General features: G+C 44.1%; 1 protein-coding gene across 1 annotated transcript; it reads right to left on the reverse strand.

Annotated features, from left to right (window-relative positions):
- Positions 1–7,961: 7,961 nt before the first annotated feature.
- On the reverse strand, positions 7,962–13,133 carry metrn (meteorin, glial cell differentiation regulator). The gene is made up of 4 exons (XM_047608394.1): positions 12,808–13,133; positions 11,673–12,106; positions 10,245–10,304; positions 7,962–9,652 (listed from the first exon to the last, which is right to left on the reverse strand). The coding sequence occupies exons 1-4, from the start codon at positions 12,912–12,914 to the stop codon at positions 9,339–9,341; spliced, it is 915 nt and encodes a 304-aa protein (XP_047464350.1). The 5' UTR covers positions 12,915–13,133; the 3' UTR covers positions 7,962–9,338.
- Positions 13,134–23,856: the final 10,723 nt, after the last annotated feature.

Raw genomic sequence — 23,856 nt, forward strand, 5'->3', positions numbered from 1 at the left:
CTTCTTCTTTTCACCCGATCCAGGAGCTCTCAGAGGCCACTTAACACTGCTTAGACACATTCCAACATGTGAGGACTACGCATCTTAGTTTCATGCTATGAATGCTAAAAGGCTAAATTCTCCTTTCAACATTTTCACACTGTTGAGGGATTTGATTTAACCAAATTCCAAAAGAAAAGTTTTCCCCTCCACTCTAATGCTACCTTAGCATGAAAGGTTTCAGTCTCACTGCGTGCCAGGATTTATGATATTGGCGAGAAGAATTTTGTTTATGGTTCAACTGTTTTCTTTTGTGTTGTGGTGATTACAGAACTTCCTGAGGCCCCCTCAGAAGCTCAGACATACACTCAAATATATAAAAAATATATTGTGGGATGGTGGTGGGTGTGATGTGTTCATGCCGGGGCCCTGGCATTGTTCAGCAGACGCACTGCGGATGGGAAAAAACTGTTTGCCATACGACTGGTCCTGCACTCAAGGGATTGCGACCGCCTGCCAGAGGGTAGAGGGGAGTCTTAGCTGCACGCTCCAGAGTCCTGGAGGCGTACAGCTCGCACAGAGACCGCAGCCGATCACCTTCTCTGCAGAGCGAAGGACACGCTGCAGTCTGCTCTTGTCTTTAGCAGAGGCTGCAGCGTACCAGGTGCTCCATCATTGCCTCTGGTAAGTTGAATTTCTTCAGCTGTTGCAGGAAGTACATCCTCGGCTGTGCTTTTTTGATGATGTTCAGCTCCCATTTGAGGTCCTGGGACATGATGGTGCCCAGGAAACGGAAGGACTCCACGGTTTTGACTGAAGAGTCACACAGGGTGATGGAAAGGAGTGGGGCTGTGTTCTTTCTGTAGTCCACAATCATCTCCACTGTCTTGGATGTGTTCAACTCCAGGTTGTTACGACTACACTAAATCACCAGGTGATGACCAGGTGTCTCCGTCCTGTATGCCATCTCATCTCCATCAGAGATGAGTCCGATCGATGAGGGTGGTGTCATCTGAAAGATGTGGGTTTGAGATGTGGTTTCCCAGCCTCACATGCTGCTTCCTGTCAGAGCCACTCAACCTGTGATCTGCCTGGTACACCGCACCAACGTGGTATTGGGACACAGCAGGCTCAGGTGTGTTTCTCTTTCTGACGAGAAACCCGGCTCATCTTGTGCTGGGCATGGATCTCTACCCACAGCCTTGATGTTCGTTATTATCCAAGCATGGACAGTACCTAAAACTTGGTTCTGATTCTGAATAATTAGGCATGACATTATGACCATCTTCCTAATATTATGTAGGTCTCCCTTGTGCCTCCCAAACAATTGTGCCTCGTCAGACAATGGATATGGATCTTCTGACGGAGTCCTGTGGTGTCAGGAAACAAGATGTTGTTACTGGGGACCTTAAGGTCCTATGGGTTGAGGTCGGGGGAGCTCTTTGGATCATCCCACAGATACTTGATCAGTTTGGGATCTATTGAATTTGGAGGCCAGGTCAACACCTTGTGCTGTTCTTCATATTTTTTGAATTGTTCCTTAAGTGTTTTTGTGTGTGCGTCAGGCTGCATCCCGCTGGGGATGGCTGCTGCCATCAAGGAGTATCATTGCTATGGGGTAGGGGGGCCTGGTCTGGTCTAGGTAGGTGATATATATCAAAGTAACATCCACATGAATGTCAGGTCCAATATTTTCCCAGATGAACATTGTAATGTTGTGACTGATGACTATGTACTGTATGTAGGAGAAAAGAGAAGCACCTAACTTCTGTACAAGTGATTACTTACTACTAATAAACACAAGTATAAGTTTGATTAGGAGACTGATATTAAACATCATGATTCTCATATTTTTCTCAGTCATGTGCACTGAATGTGTCTGTTGACGAATCTTGCCCTGAAGCTGATGTTTTCCAAGAGAAAAATGCAATGAGATACTAGTAACATAACAAAACCACAGTGAGAAGCAGTTTCGTTCCTGCCTACCTCTTCCCTCAATAAACAGTCCGAACAATAGGCACAGTGCACTACATCTCTGAGGAGGTAACCCTAGACTCTCTGAGGGGAAAGATAACAGGCGAAAAAAATGGGTGCAAAAAGGGGGAGGCAGACTCCCGCTCTCAGTTTGCAAGATTAGGTGGGAGAAACTGAGGCTGGGTTGCAGGCAGGTAGAGAATGATTATAGTCTCTCAGTGAAGTTTCTCCCTTTTGTGTTGACAATCAGAAAGGTTTTGTCAGAAACTATAATCCCGATGGTTAATTGGCAAGGTTTGAGCTCCCAGAAAAAAAAACAAAAAAAAAACAGGTGTGTTTTTTACTTCGGTGGGCCGACTCTCTGTCTGGGGTTTATTATCCAGAAGGCTTACGTCAGCCACATGCATCCTGAACTTACCTCCCCAGAAACTATGCACTGCAGCAACAAAAGCTGTAACGGCTATTACTGGTCTGAAATGAATTTCCTTTTTCATGTGTCTCTTACCCCTTTCACATCGAAAATACCCGTGTCTGAAAATTCCCACCTTTGGTGTCTATGACATTGCCAGCAGTCCCAGGTCTGACCTCCCGCTGCCTGTTTTTTCCTCCCTCTGATACGTCATCGAGTCAACAACGTCATCATTACACATTTAAATGCACCGAATATCCTCTTCTCCATAGATGCAGAGCAGCTCACGGATCTCCCGGTCTTGCCAGTGCGCTGCCATGATCAATAAAAAAGTATGCCATACCACTATACAGACTGTATATAAACACAGCCGCGCATTGCAGTTCACATCAAGATTACCCAGTGTGATTGTCACCCATCAAACACATTTCATTTGTTTGATTGAAAAAATGGACAAAAGTCTCTACCCTGCAGAGATTGGTCTCTTGGGACAAGACCAAAACTTTGATTTTGAGCTGCTCGCATCCCTGGCAGAAAGTGACAGGCAGGTACATCGACGTCATTGTGTAAATCAGTGGGTCAACAAGGCATTCCTGTTCACATTGAAGCTGAGCAGAGCCAAGCCACTAAAATCCCGGGTAGATTGCCGGGTTATTCGACCCAGGTTGAAAACCCGGGTCAACGTGGTTTTTCATGTGATGTGAAAAGGGCTTCTTTGGCCGAACAAGCAAAGAAAACTCTCCTCAGTTCAGGCTCATGCACCACCATCTACTCATTTGTCTTCTCTATGCTCTGTTCTGCAGGGATTTTAGTGAAACTTACTGCTGATCCACTTTTATTAACTTCAACTACAACATGAGCCATTCAGTTCCACCCACCATTGCATGAAGTACAGAGCAAAACTGCTGACAAGTGCAAACAACACCAACACACGCATACAAACACTTTCACTGCTATATCACCCTTTGCATAGACTGATTGCCACCACTCGGCCCTTCAGGATTCATAATGGGTCTTCAAACTTTATGTAGAGTCACAGTTGCATGTCAGAACCTATTTAATGCACTGTAATATGAATTCTGATGTGAATTTTTCACATTGTCACTGGTGCCAACATGGGGCATGGGGAGGGGGTCACCTTTTTCTTCTTCAGTGAACTCTCTTGAAAATAACTGGATGGATTGCCATTAAATGTTGTATTCATATCCACAGTACTCAGTGGATGTCACTTAATTATTTTTGTGTTTTCTGGTGATTTCTTATCTGGTGCCACGCACATGTCTAAGGAGGCTTTGGTAAGCCAACATGGTTAGGACCCATCCCAAATGAATGTCTCTAAGTAGCATTATTAGAGTGTGATGTCAGTGTTTGGAGGTTTTTGTGGTTGTACCCCCTGCAGGCGATGTCAGCCCCAGGATACGTTGAGGAGATGGCAGCTGTGTTCAGCTCAAGCAGAGGGTTAGCAAGCGGCCCTTCAATGGAGGGGGTTGCAATTCATTCCCTCTGTCTTTACTTACAATACTTTTTTTGGCGGGAAGGCCCCAAAGACGCTTGTTTGACCGAACTTGTGTTTCTTGGTGGGACCCCCCTCCCTCCCTGAGAAAAGTGTCGCCCGCCTCCACACCCATACACCATGTCCACCCTGCCTTGATTGATTTTCAGTGTGCATTTGGGAAGGGATTACAGCCATCTGCAGGCTCTTGAGGAACAAAGGGGGCTCCTCGCTCTCCTCCCTTCAGTACTTCAGAGGGATAACACGGCCAGATAAACATGCTCTTGCACCGCTCTACACTTGTTCTCTATTCTGTTTTGACCTCTCAACCTCGCCAAACTGCCCACTCTGCTTTAAAGCTGACCATGTTATTCTCTTCAGTCGTCGCTGTGCCCTGTGAATAGAGCCCACTCTGTACTCATCAGTTTTCTTGCCTCCTCAAAAAGAGCAGAATGACTCAATGCTTTTTAAAATTCGACTCCCATTAAAGTAGAAGCAGGGCGTGAAGTGTAATCTTTGATTTTTTTGGCCCAAGGATGAGAATAAGTGCAGATCAAGTTCTCAGACCTGATCATTCACAGTTTTATCACTTCCAGCTGTTACGGGGGGGTTATGGGAACGAGGAATTGTCAGCTGGGAATCTGGGATGCCAACGTGTGGTCAGAGACTCTCAGCTGGTGCTGAGCTGATGGGCTCAAGGCTGCAAGATGCACAACCACTGAGTCACAGGAAGAGGTTGACGGACCACACCATGGACTGGCCAGTATGGAAAATCATTTTCTGTATGTGGAACAAAATCATTCAGATTCTCAGCTGTTTCTTTATTACTTCTTACTAACCTAGCTTAAGCAAAAGCAACAATAATGTACAAGTTATTTAAGCCAAACTGGCATAAAAGCAAAAGACTACATGACTAGATGAACACAATATACAGCCACATTCTAGTGAAGAATGGATTGTTATGTCTCGTCTGCATGTCTGAAAGACAGCTAGAACCTCATATGGTCAATGTGCTGTACACATTGAGCACCCAGATCATTCTCACCTGCCAGACAAGTGAATCACTGGGGGAAAAACAAGAAGCAGCCACAGAATGGCAGAGATTCAGCAGCCGCAAGTGCCGTTTGGCACAAGGGGAGCGATTTGAGATCGTGTGAGTGTGTCAGAGCGTCGCAACCACTGTTTTGGATCCACAGCAGCACAACAACCAGCAGCTGTGGACCAGGCTGTGAGAACGACTGGAGGACAAAACCATGGAAAGTCCTCTCCAGTGGAAAATCATCCAGATGAAGAAGTATGACACACTTTACTGTGTACCAAAAGCAAAGTGGAAAACAAAAGGAATGATTGTCACTTGGGCACTGGTTTACATAAGGTACAGAAGTAATTTCCTTCAGTTATACAAATGGGAGCAAAGCTGATTTTAGATCTGGCCTGTTAAAGACAAAATGGCAATTTAGTTGACAGATAGATAGATCAAGTTTTTCAGTTATTCATAACAGTACATGTACACTGATCAGCCACAACATTAAAACCACTGACAGGAGAAGTCAATAACATTAACCATCTTATGACAATGTTCTGCTGCAAACCTTTTGGACCTGGCATTCATGTGCATGTTACCAATACCCCTTTCACATTGAAAATACCCGGTTGACACGGGGTTTTCAGACCTGATTCGGCCCGCCTTTGGTGTGCTTTCACATCACCAGCAGTCCTGGGTCTGACCTCCTGCTGTGAGAGCTGTGTGTCTGTTATTTCTTCCCTCTGATATGTCATTGTGTCAACAGCGTTGTCATTACACATTTAAGTGCACTGAATCTCCTCTTCTCCATGGATGCAGCACTGGATCTCACTGTCTTGCCAGTGCGCTGCCATGATCAATAAAAAAGTGTGCCATATCGCTAGACAAGCTGTAGATAAACACAACCGCACATGTGCAGTTCACATCATGATTCCAGGCGCAATTTCCCAAACATGACGTGGTCTAATTCACCTACGCGCTTCCATTAACGATTGTATAATAACAGTTTTGGTTTGTTTGATTGGTTTGTTGAAAAAGAGAGATCGGTGTCTTAAGGGAGCATACCAAAACTTTGCTCTGTTTTTGAACTGCTCGCAGCCCTGAAGCTTCTACAATGACACAGTCTGGTGGGCCGTCCAGTAACAAAATCAGAATGTGACAGGCAGGTGCATCAACATCATCATGTTAATTAGCCGGTCAACGCAGCATTCCTGTTCACATCGAAGCCAAGCCAAGGTAGGCGTTATACATGTACCAACCCCCCAGACCAGATTAGACACCCCCATCCCATGTGCCAGAAGGCCCATGTTCATTCTCTGATGTGTCACAACTGTTTTGGAGGCACAAAGGAGACCTACACAATATTAGGATGGTGGTATTAATGTTGTGCCTGATTAGTGTATGTTGCTCGTGCCTGTTTTGATCAAGGGTTTGAGGGTTTGCAGCTCTGATTTATCAACTGTTCTATGGTTAGATTACAGGTAGAGTTTCTGCTGGAAAACAGGACCTGAACGCTGGGTGCGGTGCTGTTGTGTACTCAATCCAGGCGTACCTTTCCCTGCCTGTACTTTCATCTCTGGAGCTTTGTCTGCGACCACTTCCGTAAAACTCCCCCAAGGGCTCATACGAATCCACACCCAACAACTCTCTTCCACCTCTTTGGATTGTCCTTTCCCAAGTGCTTCCTGCCTCAGCTGCACTATAGGACAAAATAAAGGATTGCATTTATTGTGTGTCTGCAACGGTCTCCAGAGTCGCCACTGAACAAATGAAAATCAGTCAGCATTGAAAGAGTACAGGCAATCATTAAAAGTGCCAATTCTTTCGATGAAGTTGTTTATAGAAAACCTTTTATTTGTTTCTCTGTTTGGATCCTGCATGGGCTGTCCATTTGTCAGCACCAACAATAGCTTTTATTTCACATAAATACAAGCAAACTGCATGTCTGCACTGACATTAATGTTTCGGGGTTCAAGCTGGGGTCACAAAGAACTGACAACAATGCAACAAGTTTAGCTTTGTCAAAATGCCACATGATGTATTAGGAGCATAATCTGAATGCTCTTTGTTTTGGCTTATCAGGCCTGCAGCAGTAACCTCAGATGGACTGGAAAGGAGGGGCAGGAGAGTGTATACATTTGTGGATGTGTGTGCGGCGCTGGGCAGCTCAGGGCCCCCTGGCTACAGGATGTTTTAAAGGTGCAGTGAGGCAGTAAATGGCTGAGGAGGTTGAAGGTCCGCTCGCATGAGCTCCCGGTGCAGTAGCAAAGCAGTTCTGTGGGAAGATAGCGGGCCGGACGCAGGAAGCATGTCGAGCTTTTGTGATTCTTTTCCATTTAACCTGAAAACCATGTAAATTCCCCAGCTGCTCTTTTTTCTCCGGATTAACTTCTGCACGCTGTAAAACCGAGGTTTCACTAAGGTGTGTGTGCAGAATTTTGCATGGAGGAGAAACAGGTGGTGAATTTTTCATAGCGGTTCAGGAATATGGATGTGTCGAGCGGAGAATGTACCATCGTCAGCTATGGCTGTAACAGATCTGCTGTATGAGGTTATGCAGGTTGGATCTAAGTTAAGAGAACAAAAGGCTCCAGGTTGAAGGCCGTTGCTTGGCAGAGGCATTGGATTGTGTCCTTGCGCACACGTTTGGTCAGGATGAAGTGTGCGACTGTGTGGCACCTCGCCTCAGCCTAGTCTGCCACGCTGCTCCCTTAATGGGAATTTATTGCTTCCTGAATCCTTAAAATGGGAGACTGAGGACAACAGAATTCCAACTGCTGTTTTTTTACCTCCTTCCCTGTCCAAATGCCCTCAGGGTTCCAAACAGTCCTTAAATCTCTCTGCCTTTCAGGCTCTCTCACTCTGTCAGGCATGTCATTTGTTCCAGGCTTTCAGGAATCTGATTCATGAGTACTTAAAACTGACTTATGTCTGAGAAAGTTTTACCTTGGAAGAAACCTTTGAACTCGCAGGTTTTTAATGCAAACTAAACAGTTTTGATGCGTTGGGTAGTTGCTTTCAAAGAGTCGGTTTAAAGTGAAAAAGCTTTGAGTAGAAAATAAATGAATCAGGAAAAAAAAAGATTTTGTTTTCCTTTACAGAATATTTAATATCACAGACCAACATAGAAATAATCCACAATACTGAGACAAGGTAGTTTCTTTCAATCCTTTGTTCCTAGAATTTCTTATCGACATATTTACATTCACATTGATATTAACATATATTCACATCAGACACAACATAAATGGCAGTGTATGCATTTAAGACATCAGCACAATGTGGTAATTTGGTATGACCCCCTTCTCCGTGTCGCTATAGTGCACATTACATCACTTTACAGAACAGAAGTTTACACATTAGATGCATATTTTGTATTTTCTAGTGAGCTAGCCTCGTCCAGTTGAGTCTTTCTTCCCTGTACATTTGCTTTACTGGACTTGAGTTATGGATGGCTGTTGTCTTTAATTATAGGAACACAGCTGATTATAAACAGAGCAGAAAATAACCAGATTTCAAACTGCTTTGGCAAGACTCTCGCAACTGAATCCATTTTTAAATAAGTCAATTAAAGTCCAATTAGTTGTGATGTGCTACTCAAATTAAACATTATATCTTGTTTAATAAAAAAAAAATCTCTCATTCAGAGCAGCACTTCTTTCTTTAAAGTAAAATCTCAAACTGGCTGGAATATCAAAGTGCTTTAAGCACTACACTGAACTGTGAAACTTGAGTAACTGTACACGCTCACATTATCTGTACATATATTAAAATTGCTCCACTATGCTACATATAGTTGCTTTTTATTTGGTTTTTAGTGCTTGCAGCGTCACTTTCCAGATCATTCCCTTTCCTTTATCAGTGCAATTTTTTATTTATTTATTTATTTTCCATTTCCATTATTGAGGACTTCATAATAATCTCCTTGTTAATGGTAACACTGAAGACGACCCCAGTAAACAGGAAGCCAGCTAAGCATCTCTTGCTAATCATTATCTGAACAAATAATCTGTTGGGAAGAGCTCTTCAACACCTTCCCTAAAGTGTTTCATACAGAACTTTTCATGAATTTTCCTGAGTTTCAAAGTAATGACTCTCAGTTTGACTCAATTAATGGCTTCGCCTATTGTACCCCGAATGGAAAGCTTTTCAGTTTTACTCTGACCAGCTTTGTGGCATCACTGTTTGTGATTCTGTCCAACCATTTCCCTCAAGTAATGACTCAGCCAGGTCTTTAGGACCAGCTGACTGCATATTGCACTGAAATGGTGTTGGAAAAAGTCCATTTCAACTCCTCAGTCCCCCGGGAAAGATGACGATGACATCCGTCTGCGGTTCTGTGGCGACGCTGGCCAACATTTGCACACCGTGTCTTCTTCCCGGAGCGAGGCTGAGCTTGGCCGGGCTTTCAGTACAGCTTCAATTCTGCTTGGTGGACGAGCTGCTGCAGAGTTTTTGTTTCAGTCCACGGGCAGCTCACAAGGTATCTGCTGGGCTGCTTTGGCTATAGTGTACGCTCGCTGGAAGTCCTTGTAGCGGGGAGCGCAGCCCAGCCAGGCCTCGCCGAAGTGAACTCGGCCGGTGAAGAGGAAGCTCCCAGGTCCTGGTTTGACGCCGCACTGGAGCAGAGTCCTGATCTCGCCCCGGCTGCTCAGACGACTGTTGCCGGTGAACAGGGCGTACTTCTGGCGAAACACGCGGGTGGCGCTGACCTTGATCACTGCCGCCCGCAGGTTCTCATCTTCCTCCACCGAGCGGATGTTGCCGCGCACCACTGGGAAAGAGCAGGACATTCACGTTAATTCAAATCCTTTTATTACTTTTTAACACATTCTTTTAAGGTATATCCAAGGGGACAACAACTTTGCCAGTTGCATGCCTTGTCCTGTTTCAGCCTTGGTTCAGATGTGATTCTTTATGGAAAGTCGTAAGACCCTGGCCCGTTCACTAATCCCTCTAACTTTTGTTGCCAGCTGAACTTCTCCTCAGTCCCATTACAACTCAATCAGATGCCTGCAGATTAGTCCACCGCTCCCTCTCTGGGGGGGGTAATGTTAGGATTAGTCCACTACAGTGCCTTCAGTAGGGGTTCCAGTGGGTGTGTATTTGGGGGGGTGCAGAGATTTGCTGTTTCAACTTTAACCTTTGCACTTTTCAGAGGAGCGGATTTGCAGGCACGGGGGTGTTAAACCAATTCGACACAACCGATTTGTAGATCCTGAGCAGAAATCATTACACTCTACGGCTACGCTTCAAGGACTTCTTGGCGTTTGGAGGTTTAATAAGTTGGATGAATCTAAGGTTTGTGTGTGTTAGGTCTAAGATTTTTGTACTTAGGTTGGCTGTGTTGTTGTCTGGTAACTTACCAAAGTCACTGGTGCAAACAGCCATCAGAATCTCTGTGTTGTTGCATGGTCTGCAGGCATCTGGAGAAACAACAAGGGGAGGAAGAAGAAAGAGTCAGTCGGTGACCTCATACAAGGCTTTAAACTGCTGGGGGGAAAAAAAACACCTTTATGCTAATATCCTGGAAATCAAAGACTGCATTTCCAGCCACATGCACAGGAATGTGAGATTCGAGCCCGGGCCTTAAACCGGGCGGTTACAAATCAGAGCGTCCTAACAGACAGCTGCTACTTTTACAGTGGGCAGAGGAGGACCAGGGGAGCTTTAAGGTGTGAGACCCCTTCCACTGCAGACAGTTTAAAGGCCAAATGAAACCCCCTCTCCCATAAGCCTTCCAGGGTGTCTACAGTCACACCTCATCAAAGACTAGACAGGGGCCGAAGAGCGGGAGTGGGGGAGGACTTCAAAGGAGAAGCATGATCCCACTTCTTTAAAAATACTACTCTCTCTTTTTTTGTAAAGAACTGACATTTTTTTTTGTTAAAAAAATTACACCTTATCACATTTTATTTTATTATTATTTTAAAATGATGATGGATGTACCAGAAAAAGAAAAACTACTAAAGCTCTGGCTGCCTCCGCTAACTGAACTCTGACTAAAAAGAAAAAAAAAAAAAGCGCTGGCATTTTTTAAAGTTCTCCTGGTGGTTCTTTGGAGGCCCCTTGCCCACCCCACACATTCTCCTTAGTGAAAACCTCTTGATAAATGAGATTCCTTCCTCTCGAGTCCACAGCAAACCCCCTCTTCCCAACCTAATCAGTGTGTGTGTATGGGAAAGAGAGAAAGATGTAGGGGTGGGGGGAGCATACTCCTACAGACAAGTCTCCCCACAGAGAGGCAGCTCAACAAAAGAGGGGAGCATCTCAGCTGGGCAGAGGCCTCCCTGTCGCCTAGGCGACGGCAGTAATCCCAGAATACTCATGCGGCACCCATTCAAAGGGCTCTGGACTCTGGAGAAAGCCCCACATACTGTGCTTTTGTGCCCCTCCTCCCCACTCTACAGCTCCCCTTCTCCTACTCCAAGCCAGCACGCCTCTGTGGAAAGTTTGGCCACTTCCTCCTCCCTGCGCTCTGCATTGGCCGCGGAAAGTCCAAACCAGCCCACAGAGATCTGCTATGAATTATGAGTCATCCACAGAGGGTTTTACAGGGTGTAATGTCATCAGTGGTGGATCAAAAGCAGGCATTTCCCATAAATTTCAGGAAGGAAGGAAAGTAATTTCAACCGAAGAGTCAGATTTTTGAAACCATTTCCATTTTTGGGTGCGAGTGACACAAAGATTATAAGTTTCTGTTGTAAAAAGGTAAAATCGGTCACACAACTGTTCTGTTTGCTTCCTGACCTGAAATACCCTGAAATGAGAAAAACTAAAGAAAAGTGCCTCACCTTCACTGCTAATGGGGTTGGAGTCCAGCGACAGTCGAGCCGTCCAGTCCCCCCTCAGCTCGTAGCGAAAGGAGGCGATCCTCCTGCTGATGTCCTGGTGAGGCGTAGCCTGCAGGAAGAGGGCCACCCTCTCCCCAGGCAGCCGGCTGAAGCAGCGCACCCTGGGAGGTGGGGAGGTCTCCAGCCGGTCCCCCACCAGGAGCTCGAGGACCCCGTCCCTCTCCAGGTACAGCTGGGCTCCGTGGAACTCCTCCGACGGCTTGACGCAGGCCGTGATGAGGCCCGAGCTGCTGCCGCCGGGGCCCACCGCCACGGAGGGCAGGCGAGGCGACAGGGTGAGGCGCAGGGCTCCTTTGGGATACAGCCAGTCCAGCGTGCCCTCAGAGCAGTGGAGGGAGATCTGCTCCACGCTGCCCTGCTGCTGAGACAAACCACTGTGAGGAGAAGAGTAGAGAGGAGACAAGGTTAAAGATTATATAGATTTATAAAGATGCAGAGTTGCATCAAACTGAACAGGTTCTGAGCTACATTAACTTTAACCCTTAACAAGAACCCCTTTATTTTTCAATTAGTGTAAACCTAAAATAGCATTAAAATAATTTGAAACAATCCAACATTAGTAGAACTTCAGTAGATAAGACAAACTCATAGAATGCGCCACCTACTGGTAGATTGCGATGCTAAGGGCCCTTCATTCATGTTAGGGCCAAACTGTGAATAAGTTAAAAGTTCTCCAGATATATTCTAACAGCATGGTTTTAATAAGAAACATCCACCAGCTGCATGTACAGTGTGTTTTTTCTTAGGTTTAGGGGTGTGTGTGTGTGTGTGTGTCTGAATTAATCCTCCTGTCTCCTGCCTGTCTGGACCCTCCATGCCTCCTGCGGACAGCCCAGAGGCGCAATCGCTGCAGAGCACCACAAACATTTTAATTGCGCCCTAATAGCAAGTGTCGGCATGCTGCGTGCAGGACGAACATTGTCCTTCACCCGCGACCACTTGGTCTAAAATAACAACAAGCACCTGTAGCATCTCTGAGATGCACGATACTTTTTTTTTTTTTTTTTTTTTTGCACAATCTACTCAGTGCGCCAAATAATACACAAACACCGCTGATCACACATGAGACACTTGCCTGCCTTTCCAGCTGCACTGGTCTTCGGAGTAATTTGAAAGGGTCATGTCAAAAATGGCAAAAAGTAAAATCCAGGTTGCGTTAATCCAAACCCCACACGCAGACATTTTCGCTGGTAGATGATGCGTACTTTAAAAACAAAAATCACACAGACTATTCCAACGCTGCGATGTCCTAAACCTTCGGTGAGTTCAAATCCCGTGCTAAGCAAATAATATACTATGACCGAAAACCTCCATAACTTTGCATCCTCCTACCCCGATGCCGCACGATAAGAGAACACAGCTACTCTCGCTCTCCGGGCTGCTGTGCGTCAAGGTCCGCGGAGCTCTGAAGTTATTCCCCCTCAGAAAAACTTCACGGGCCAATCAGAGCCCGAGAGGAGAAACTTTAAACCACTCACACGGCGGAGGGGGGAGGCACGTCTGACCCGCAGAGAGAGAGAGAGAGTAACTGTATGCAAGGATAAACCAAGTTACAATTAGCTATTGTGTTGGACCTGTCTGGACTGAAAATACAAATTAACTTGGTGCGTCTACAGACACTGTTGCGGCCCGAGGACCCACTTTAGACACGCTTAGGACAGACAACTACTCTACTCTAAACAATCATTTATGTGTGATATGTTTTTCCAATTTTCATTCCCTTTTAATTTATTCTACATTTACTTATAGCGCCCTTTATGAAATATATAAAGTGGTCATTTTTTTTCGGTTTGTTCCAAAATGCACCATAGATTTCCAAACTGGGAGGAAACAATGCATGCATTCCTTAAACTTAGTGAGCACAGAGGAACTTTGTCTAGATTGTCAATGTCAAACTTTGCACACATCTTATTCCTGCAAAGGTCAAACATCCAAGTGAGATAGCAACAGGCTAAACACATTTCTGAGTGAAGGGTTATGACAAAGTTGCTAGACTGAGTAAATTTCTTAAAACTTAAATAAGTTTTTTTTTTTTTTTTAAAGTTTTATAAAGTCTTTCATTTAATTCTTTTATAGTCTAGTTGCTTCTTTCTGCAACATTTCAACAAAGCTGTGGTCATTTCAAGGACTTTTGAATTGTTAGAAAATACATTTCTCTTCATGTGCTTTGAAGTGAATGCAGGCTAAATCAAATTAAATATGGGGCAAAAGAGAAGCGATGAAGAAGCGGTCACAGTTCAGCTTTGCCGACTTGGTTTTCAGGCACCGTGCGTGATGGTGATGTCGCTGAAGATGTGGTCTCCCCTGGCTGTTGTGCTCTTTGGCCTTTCCCCCCACTGGGCTTCCCTTTCATGTTGCAGTATTTATAACCAAATCAAATATTCTTTTGTGCTAACGCTGCCATCCATCTGACCGAGTCAGCGACTTTTGCTTACGTATGTGTGCGTGTTTGCATGCGTGTGCGAGATGAATGAATGTCTGTGCCCCTCCGATGGAGTTATGACAAGGCCTCAGACCGCCACAAAGGCACATGTGCAGAAATCCAGCTGCTTTATTGTCTGGCGCAGGACCGGGCTTTGTTTTCTGCAGGGCATTTCAAAGCAGCAGAGTTTAAAGCAGTAAGCGACAGGGGGGGTGACCCAGTCAAAGAAAAATGAATATATTAGTGCTTAAAGTTAGCTATGCACTTCACAAGTATGTCATAGCCTCCACATGTGCACAGAGTGCTCAGACTTGGACAGTCCGATTTGCACACTTTGTCAAACGCATCAGCACGCAAGGATTCTGGCAAGTGTCCACTAAAACAAAAGCACACACACGTCATGTGACCTCGGTGTCACCTGTGCTGCAGTTTTATCAAAGCTGGATCATATTCAGTGTTTTCATGCAGTGTAAGTGTACCCAGAGAAGGAACTTAACCGTCAACCATACTGATTTCATATGGCTTTAAACTATTTTATCACTACTCTACCAAAGTAAGTGAGGGAATAAAGAAATAATATGACATTTTAGGAAGTGCAGCTAACCATACCAACCTATTTTCAATGGTTTCTCACTCATATTCTTGGCACAACATTGTCAAACAAGTAATTTTGTAGGTGTTCCTAATGAGATTTTAATTCCTCATCTTGCATGTGGAGGCATAAACTAATTTTGCAGCCGATGAAACAACCTACTTTCATGCCAGGCAACTCATCAGCAACACTGCTGCCCGCTCTCCTCTGAAACATATCCTCTGAGACCATCAGAGCTGAGTCAGAGCAGACAGGGCCTTATTGGAAAGTTACCGACTCCCTGGCTTCCTGCTTTTGCAGAAAGCATGTAAATATCAGAAATCAAATAGCACTCTAGCACTTTCTTGTTACACTACTCTGAGACCAGTTTCCAGGCAACCAGTTTGAGACTGGTGAGACTCTAGCTTTGTGCACTGATGCACCAACATAACACCAATACACACTGAAATTCATGATGCCTTACTAGAATTGTTTAGCCTATTCCTATACATCAGGGGTCTTCAACATTTTTCAGGCCAAGGACCCCCAAACTGATGGAGAGATTAAGTAGGGACCCCCTACCTACTATATGTGTTCTATATTAAACTCAGCCTAGTGCTATTTATAAATATACATTATTATTATCATTTTGCGTTCATTATTAAGATATCCCTTTACTAAAATATGTCAGATTAGTGTGTATTTAAAAATGTGTATATAAAAAATGTCTAATCAACCAAATATTTTGTGACCTCCCTGCAGTGCCTCCGCGGACCCATAGGGGTCGCAGACCCCATGTTGAAGACCTATGCTTTACATATATAAAAAAAATGACTAAATACTGAACATTTTTGTTGTATTACTAGAATCCTTCATGTATATTGTATGTACATGTTGTTTCACCAACTGTGTCTTCAACTACACGCAATAACATCACATTACACATCAGTGTGAAGAGCTACAATCAAACTGTGCCTGACTCACAACTAAAGGTCAGTCTGTGTACGTGAACAGACAGACCTTGTTGTTTCCGAACAGAGCCATCTTTGACTGTAATGAAACACTGGCCACCTGTTTGTCCTTGTACTTTTAACCAGTGACCCGGATTCCTGTTTGAGTTTGTGCTCTCGGCGTCCGCCGCGTTCTCACCGCCTCGCCAATGAGAATGTCTTCAAACAGCGCCGCTGTACGCATACGAGAGTTTGCGTGCATGTGTCACTTCAGTGTCTGTTTGCTCTGTGCGCTGTGTTCCTCTGTGAGGGCGGTACGTCCAAACACAGAGAGGATGTAGTGGCGGTGTGGTGTCAGTGGTATTTATTGAACCTTGACATTGTGTGTAACTTTCTCCCTTCTCGCTGTTTCACACACAAAGCAGCTCTTTTCAAATGGAAGGGCCTCTCTAAACTTTTTTTTTTTTTTTTTTTTTAGAAAATCTGAAAGATACATTTTTATAATATAAACACAGTTAGCTAAAAGGCACTAATACAGAATTATGACATGTTGCAAAATGTAACCCTTATATTGCTAAGGGTTGGGTTGTAAATGTCAATTCTTCAAAGTTAGCAGCCTAATAATGGATACTGATACTGATACTGATTACAGCCTTTAAATTTCCAATTGCTAGCTAAAAAACTTTGCACCTTTGTGTGATATTGCTGAGGTTTGATACCCTAATCCTAGGAGGATCAAAATGTGACATAGGCATGAGCAAACTCTACAAGGGACAAACTGGACTGAAGGAAACCCTACAGGTACATCTTTCAGAAGAGTTCGCTGCATCAGCAAAGATATGGTGTTGAGAAGCTGAGATGTCCTCGTTCCCAGACTTTTCTTGCAGCTTCCCATGGCACCTCAGCGCTAATCTGGTAGATCTGAAATCACCGCTGTTTGTTTTGCTGCACAGAGTCATCCATCAGCTGGTAATGAGATCTAAGACCTTGTCGGGATGCTCTGATAATCGGCCTACAGTGAGGGAGGCAGTAAACATGGCCTTCTCGCCCCAGGATTGAGCTGTGTGTTAGTTCGGAGGATGGTCATGGGAAATTATTTTAAGGTAAATCAAAGACACATAAATGAGGAAAAACCTTGATATCCTGAGTGTCAGAATGCACTGGAACATGGAATTAAAGAGTCAAATTCAAAGAAGAGCAAAGATACTTATTTCACCAGAGGCGTGTGGATTTTGATGCAGTGATGGACCATTCACAATGGCAGCGCTCACATCAGGTTTTAAAAGGAACGTTTCAAGCCCTCCGTCGCAAAAGAGCAGCCAGTCAAACGCCAGAGTTTCAGATCTATTGGCGACACATGGTGTTGCAGCAAAGAGGCAAGCCGAGCTACTCCCCCGGTGATGAGTCAGTGGGAGCAGGGAAACTGGCATTTTCCCACCTCTCCATGCAGGTGAAGGGCTGCAGCCCGGTCCGCAGCCAGGAGTCGAATGGCGTCCAGAGGCTGTGAGAAAAGCCAGCGCTCGGAGCTCGGAAAAACTTGCGCTGATGTTTACCGTCCGAGCCCCCATGAGAGCCGCATGTGAAAACTGACACCTGCTCTCTCATTGCACTTTCTCAGGATCCCGATTGTGGAAGTGTTTGTTTGTGTGACAGTAAATTTCTCATTGTGCCTCTCGTGTTGGTTGTATAGCGTGTGTTTATGTGTGTGACACAGAAGAGAGAGAGAGTGACTACGTGTGTGTGTGTTAGTGTAGAGCCCGGTGGGAAACGGAACACAAGAGGGTCGTATAGCAGATAAACAGAGTCGGACAGGGTTGATAGCAAACGCAGCTGGAAACGCACAGAGACACCCTGAGAATGCTTTCTAATGCTTCCCTAAACATGTAATAGATCACTTAGCTCCACTGTCACAATACTCTCATACGGCCCTCGTGTGCTTTAATCTTCTCCATCGGGATCTCACATCATTTTTTCACGAGGACATCGCCTGCGTGTTGCTACAATTATGTCTTTCCTATTTTTGCGTCCCCCCCATGTGGTCACATGTGTTTTAGTTTATTGTGCTTTTGTGTCTCATTTATCATCTGTGGTTTTAAGAAATTTTGTGACAACTTTGTATTCAGGGGTGCCTTTAAGATTTTCCTTTGTAGGCCTTTTTTTTTTTTTTTAGTACTCAGCAACTCCAAATATAACCTAATTATAGTGTCCGGGGTCAAAGGTCACAGCTGGGTGCCCTGGGGACTTTTCATTAGCAAAATGGAGGGAAGAGGCAGCATCTATTGTCCCCAAGCCTACCATGCTTGGATTTAAGGTTTTAGGTGCATCAGTTTCTAACAGTTTACTACTTGTGCATCATATGCAACATATTAGTTTAGATATATATTTACACATCTGGTTTAGCCTGAGTAGTCACTGGAGAATGTTGGCATCAGTTGAATTTTACTGTTTATCAACCAAAGTAAAAAGCTACAATTATGAAGTACCTAATTGACCATTAAGTTATATATTATTATATAACACTTAGATCATCAGACTAAACTTGCAAACACTATAAATTCATTGCAATTAGATCTTTAGTAAATAATAATAACTCAACACTTAGAAATTTCTGACTACTACACCGTAGTCACTTTGCATTGATTGGTTTGATTAGCCAAGTAGGAAACCCAAAGTGATGAAAGTCAAGAGGGCACGTGAAGAAGCCTGATCTCATTTTCATCTTCGACTCATCTGAACTTTTCAATATGCAGATATCTTCATGATCGTGTGCTTTCTCCAACTTATCGTCATGCTCTGGGAGAGGCCAGCTTCGGATCTCCCCGTTCGGATCATCGGTAGAGATCGCTGTCACCGTCAGGGAGTTATTTCCTGGCCGGCTGTAGTCCTTGCAGAGTGTTGACGTGCAACTTTTTTGGTGCAGACGCAGGCGGCGCCACACTTGGCCTTGGTTGGTGGGAGTTCTTTGATGTCGGTTTGATGTAGCTACCCTAAGACAGCAGAAACATCGAGATGACTGCAGCATCTATAAGGTAACTTCCTCTATAACCTCCATAAACATCTGCAGATATTCAGTTTCCTTTGACTTTTTGTTGCTCTTCTCCATGCACTCAGCCTCCACCAGACTTCCAGCATTCATTCATTTCTCATAGCATTTAAATAAAAATAATATAATGGGGGGATCATGCGCTCCACAGTTTTTTTCTAAGTACTTAATCTGTTAAAGAGTTGTGTTGATAAAATAATTGATTATCGGCGTGATAATTATTGTATTCCTGTCATGATAAAGAGCTTAGATCCACTATCTTATCACAGTGTAAATAGATAATGATAGTGTCATTGAACTGAGACTGACTTTAAACAGGAAAAGTGTCAACAGTGCGACCAGCCTCGATGTCCTTTGCGTTGATTCTCACATTCCTCAGTGTTCAAATGAACACAAGGGAATAGTTTAGCTCCAGGGTAAACAGGCCAGACTTTTTTTTTTTTTTTTTTTTAAGTGGTCCCTTTACATGGCGCTGTCAGTTAACTCAGGGTTTTACTCTTGACAGTCAAAACTTGGTTGCAAGCAGCATGCAGGGGTGACAAAGCCGAATCAAAGCACACTGCTGTCGCCGCAGAATGCACAGGAAGTTTCCTGCGGCATATGAGGTTTGAGGGTAAATTTAGACTACAAAGCATTAGCAGACAGCACTACAGCTTTTGATTAAATCCAGATTAAAGCAAGCATGTACCATAATCCTTTATGAATGCTACACTCGCTCATTAGATCATGGCAGCGTGTGGGTGAGCTCGTCATGATTGTCTGACACTGATTAGCAAAATAAGGTCTGTGAATGTTTGGGTTTGTCTGTTTTTGGAGGGAAACCCACTTAGTTATTGTCCTTTAGAAGACAACATCTCCAGCTCCTTTCACTTCACATTTATGGCTCTCATTAGCTGCAATTAAGAAAGAATCTCCCAGTTTTACTATTCGTAATTCTGATGAGTGTATTGTTATCAGCAGCCCAGCGGTGCTATAGTAAAGCCTTGGGGCGGGTGGGTTTGATAGGCAGTGTTGTTGGAGCCCAACTGGGGGTCAGACAGGGGTTCACCGCTGTCTGTCTTGTTTGCGGCTCCCCTGCCCCCCAGACTCCTTCTAATTGGCCGAATCAATTTGGAGGGAAACTTAACAAGAAGCAGGATCCCTCCAAAATTCACAATAGGTATACTGTTTTACATATGTCCACAGGAAAGACAGATGTTGTGGCTCTCGACCACATCCACATTTGAATACCTTTATTTGGATACAATGGAGGAATATACAATGGGTTTTGGCGGTCAAGTGAGATGCATAATTTTAGAAGCCATGAAGAGTTCTTGAGGTGGTTGCTAAAGATCAGCCACTTTTGTATATCTTATATATCCTGCAAATGCTGTAGCCATTAACATTTAATCACACAAAGTAACTTGGTGCTTCTCAGCAATGCTTCTCAGCATGCACTGTTTTCTAGACAGCTCAAGCTTTATAAGTTGAACTTAAAAAATGGTGTCAGTTGGATTAATTTTTGTTTCCACTTCCTGCTCCACTTTCAGCAACGGCGGCTGAAACTTTTCATACAAATGTCTGTGTCTCCAAACCTGCTCAGTTAACCTTTCCAATTCTTTATTGATCCAAAACCATGACTTAGAAAATAGTGGAGATGGATAAGCGACGGAAATACTAAAGCGCTAAGTGCACCAATTCCAATTCCAGTTCTTCTTCAGCAAGTAGTTATATTTCTGAGGAGGAGCTAGTCAGCTACAGTACTAGACTGTATGTAGGCTAACGCAGACACCTACGGGTCAACTTATTGCAGAAGCATAAACTGCGGCTAAGCCCATTATTAGGATGGTGAAGTTAGTTGTAAAGGTCATAGAAGCTAAAACCAAGGACATTGGACTCTTGAAGCTGTTCCACACTGGTCCAAGTGGCTTTTTCAGTTCACTAGTTAGAATACAAACAAGTCCAGCTATCTCGCTTATAGTTAAGTTCTGCTGGTAGGAACCAAAGTCATACATTTAGGGAACTCTGTGTCATATGTTAATCAACCGGAACAGTGTCTGTCATAGGTTGGTGCCCCAACTGCCTTAAAGTGCGTGTATGCCCCTGTAGATTGAAAAGCCCATACTACTCTGATACCAGGACTGAAATATACATTATGAAAGTTGAAAAGGTTGTATGGGTTATAGACTGTTCTGCAGGGATGAGCCTTGTGCCCTATCACTTTGATATTTAACAATAGTGAGTCTAGCTGCAGTCTTCGTGTCTTGATTCTCAACCTGAAAACAATTGAATCTATTGACTAATATGTTGATTTCATGAAATACTGGGTTTCAAAAAGTCTAAAAATCCCTTGTCTCACTTTTAAACAATCACCTGGCTACACTGCATTTTAGAAGACCACAAAGGAACTCTTCCAAAACGCTACAAACGTATTCACAAAAAGTGTTGATGGTCATTTTCTTCTCTTTGCTGACTGACTGCACTCGGGCACCTCCCTTTCCTTCTCCTTCTCCCCCTCCTCCCCTACACTGCATCCTTCTCTGAATTAAGTTTGGTCAGCCCAGGTCATCCTTGGCTGTGCAGCGTATAATTAGACTGGCGACACACACATGCACAGACACAGACACACACACACATACACACACACACACACACACACATAGACTTTAAACCTTAAACCCCCCCCCCCTTACACAATGGTCCGCTCAGACAATAGACACATGCCAATACTATGACCCCCTTGGCTACCTTTCCATGCACAAAAAAACTCCCTGTTCATCCTCAGGCTCTCCGCCCTCCCTGCATGCTCCCTCAGCAGAATAATGACACTGATAAGATTACATTTTTACCTATCACATTTCACATTATAGAAATAATAAGGAGCTTAACCGGTGCTGAATCTCAGCTGTTCCTGTGGAGATTGGAAATCTTGCCGCTGGATTACACACCTAAGTTCCAAGCGATAAAGTTAATCATGTGCTATGGTTTCAAAGCTGGGGGTTGTGAACCAGAGATGGTGCTGATACCATTTTTTAAAACACTGATGACAAAAATCTGGAATGTATTTAACCCAGGAATCAGAGAATCAGAGAATAAAACCTAAAAATAACAATATTAAGGCACGAACTAGCTGTAATTCTACTATTATAATATGAAGTGCATTAATGATCATTCTTCCAGTGTTAAAAGTACTTGGAGAATCCTCACATTTCACCTTGCAGATGACAATTAAATCCCTAAAAAAATTGATTCAGTGGGAGCAGACCTGCATCCACAGCTTCTTTTATCTCCCACCGTCTTTCATCAGCTACATCCAGACTCCTCGGTGACCTGCAGCTCGCCCCTGACTCTCTTTTGATCTGTTTTCTTTCTGTTTTGTTTTTTTTTCAATGCCACTGCGCGCGTCCTGCCCTCCCCCTTTTCTCCCTCAGCACCTGCAATTTAGTGTCCTCCAGCTCGTCGGTGAACCTGCTTTTTTAAAAAAATCTATACATCTGTTGCAAATTGGGGGAGCCTTTGTTGGTGGGGAAAACCCTTGAGGGGACCGCCAAAAACGCTAGTGTCTCTGTCCCTGGCTCCAGTAAAAAAAACAAAAAAAACCACACACACACAAAAAAAAAAACCCGACCCCCACTTCTCTTTCACACACACCTCTTACTTCAGGGGTATCGTATCACCGCTCCCTCGGGGTGCAGCGGTCTGCAAGGCTGGACGTTCTCATGATAACAGGTGTATTTGAATGTATATAACAGGTGGGATAAATGCCGGAAGAGAAGTCGACCACTATTTTTTTGGCTCTAACATGCATTTATTTTTGTTTTAGTTCTACGTCACATATTAGAATGAACACTTTAATGTTGTTTACATTTTAGATAGGATTGTTGAATTCTTGTTTTCCTACTTGGAGGATATTAGGGATCCGAAGCATAGCAGAGGCGATAAATATTTATCTCAGCTCCAAGTGGTTATTTGGCTCCATTTTCTTCATCTGACCCAAGTCTGGTGAATACTAGAAGCTGACAGAGGGGGAGAAAAGGCAACAGACAAAACCGAGTTTGTCCTCAGACTGAGTGACTCTTCAATGGAGGCGCTTTCTTTCTGCAGCGAACTGTGCAGTGCAGACAAGTGAGACATCGAAGCAGAGTCGGAAAAGAGGAAAGGGGGACCTGCTGAACAATCACAGTGCATAGTATGTTCTGAATCGCTGGGCGCATTCATGCACGCACGCATGTGCATGAGCGCATGCACTCACCAAAACTTTGCTATGCCGCGCACACACATTTGAGGCTTTGCATTCATGCACGGTCCCGACTGCAGGATTTTGCTCCTATCTGCACATGTATGCAGGCTAATCAGGGCCTCTTCACAGATAGAAAGCGAAGGGTCACTCAGGGTGAGATGTTTGTGATGGAAATTTGGACGGCAGGCGTAGGAAAACAAAGCTAGAGACAAGACGTCCCAGAGACGGCATACTTTACACATGAGATAACACACACTGAGGAGTTACAAAAAAAATGTTTTTTAAATAGAATCACAGAATTTTTTTCATTCATGCTGCTGATAAAGACCTTCACTGCAGACGTTTGCACAAAATTGTACAAAATAATAGCACAGAATAGTTGCACTTTAAAACAACTTTTGCACGTGATTTAACTGTGAGCACAGATGTAGAATTTTATCATGGTACAAATATCTTGGACATCCTTATCATGGTTCACGACTGAATGCATGACTTTTTAAAAAATAGCCAATGTCCTTTCTCTCGGAGTTCCCTCACATGGGGAGTGTTTGTGACAACTGCTCCAGCGGCCGAATGATCTTTGGTGTGTGCAACTTCAGCAAGACATGTAGCTTTTGCATGCCATGCCGTGCATAGATTGGGGGCATCCAATAGAACCACCGCGCCTCACTGAGAAATCTCACAAAGATGGGATTTAATGGCCCTTCGATTGAGCGGTTCTGAAAAGCTAACCTCTGACCCCCAGCCTCAACCCCTCCCATCCTCCAGGGTCCAGTGCTTGTCATTGGTCATTTGTCAAACTCCTTGCACTGATCTGATTACCGTCCAATTTGGGATCTGCCGACTACACACTTCTGGGATCAAGAAAAGCGGCTTTTCAGCAACTTTACATAACAACAAATAGCTGGACTGTTCCGGG

This window comes from Mugil cephalus, chromosome 16, assembly GCF_022458985.1.
Source record: "Mugil cephalus isolate CIBA_MC_2020 chromosome 16, CIBA_Mcephalus_1.1, whole genome shotgun sequence".
In the NCBI taxonomy this organism is placed as follows: domain Eukaryota; kingdom Metazoa; phylum Chordata; class Actinopteri; order Mugiliformes; family Mugilidae; genus Mugil; species Mugil cephalus.

What these genes read in the sequence shown, in the direction of transcription:
- metrn (XM_047608394.1), bottom strand. Translation starts at nt 12,914, where the DNA reads ATGTCTGCGTGTGGGGTTTGGATTAACGCAACCTGGATTTTACTTTTT. An exon ending in CAGTGCAGCTGGAAAGGCAG is followed by an intron (nt 12,107 to 12,807) that starts GCAAGTGTCTCA and finishes TTCTCCTCACAG; the next exon opens with TGGTTTGTCTCAGCAGCAGG. An exon ending in TGTTTGCACCAGTGACTTTG is followed by an intron (nt 9,653 to 10,244) that starts GTAAGTTACCAG and finishes GCTCTTTCCCAG; the next exon opens with TGGTGCGCGGCAACATCCGC.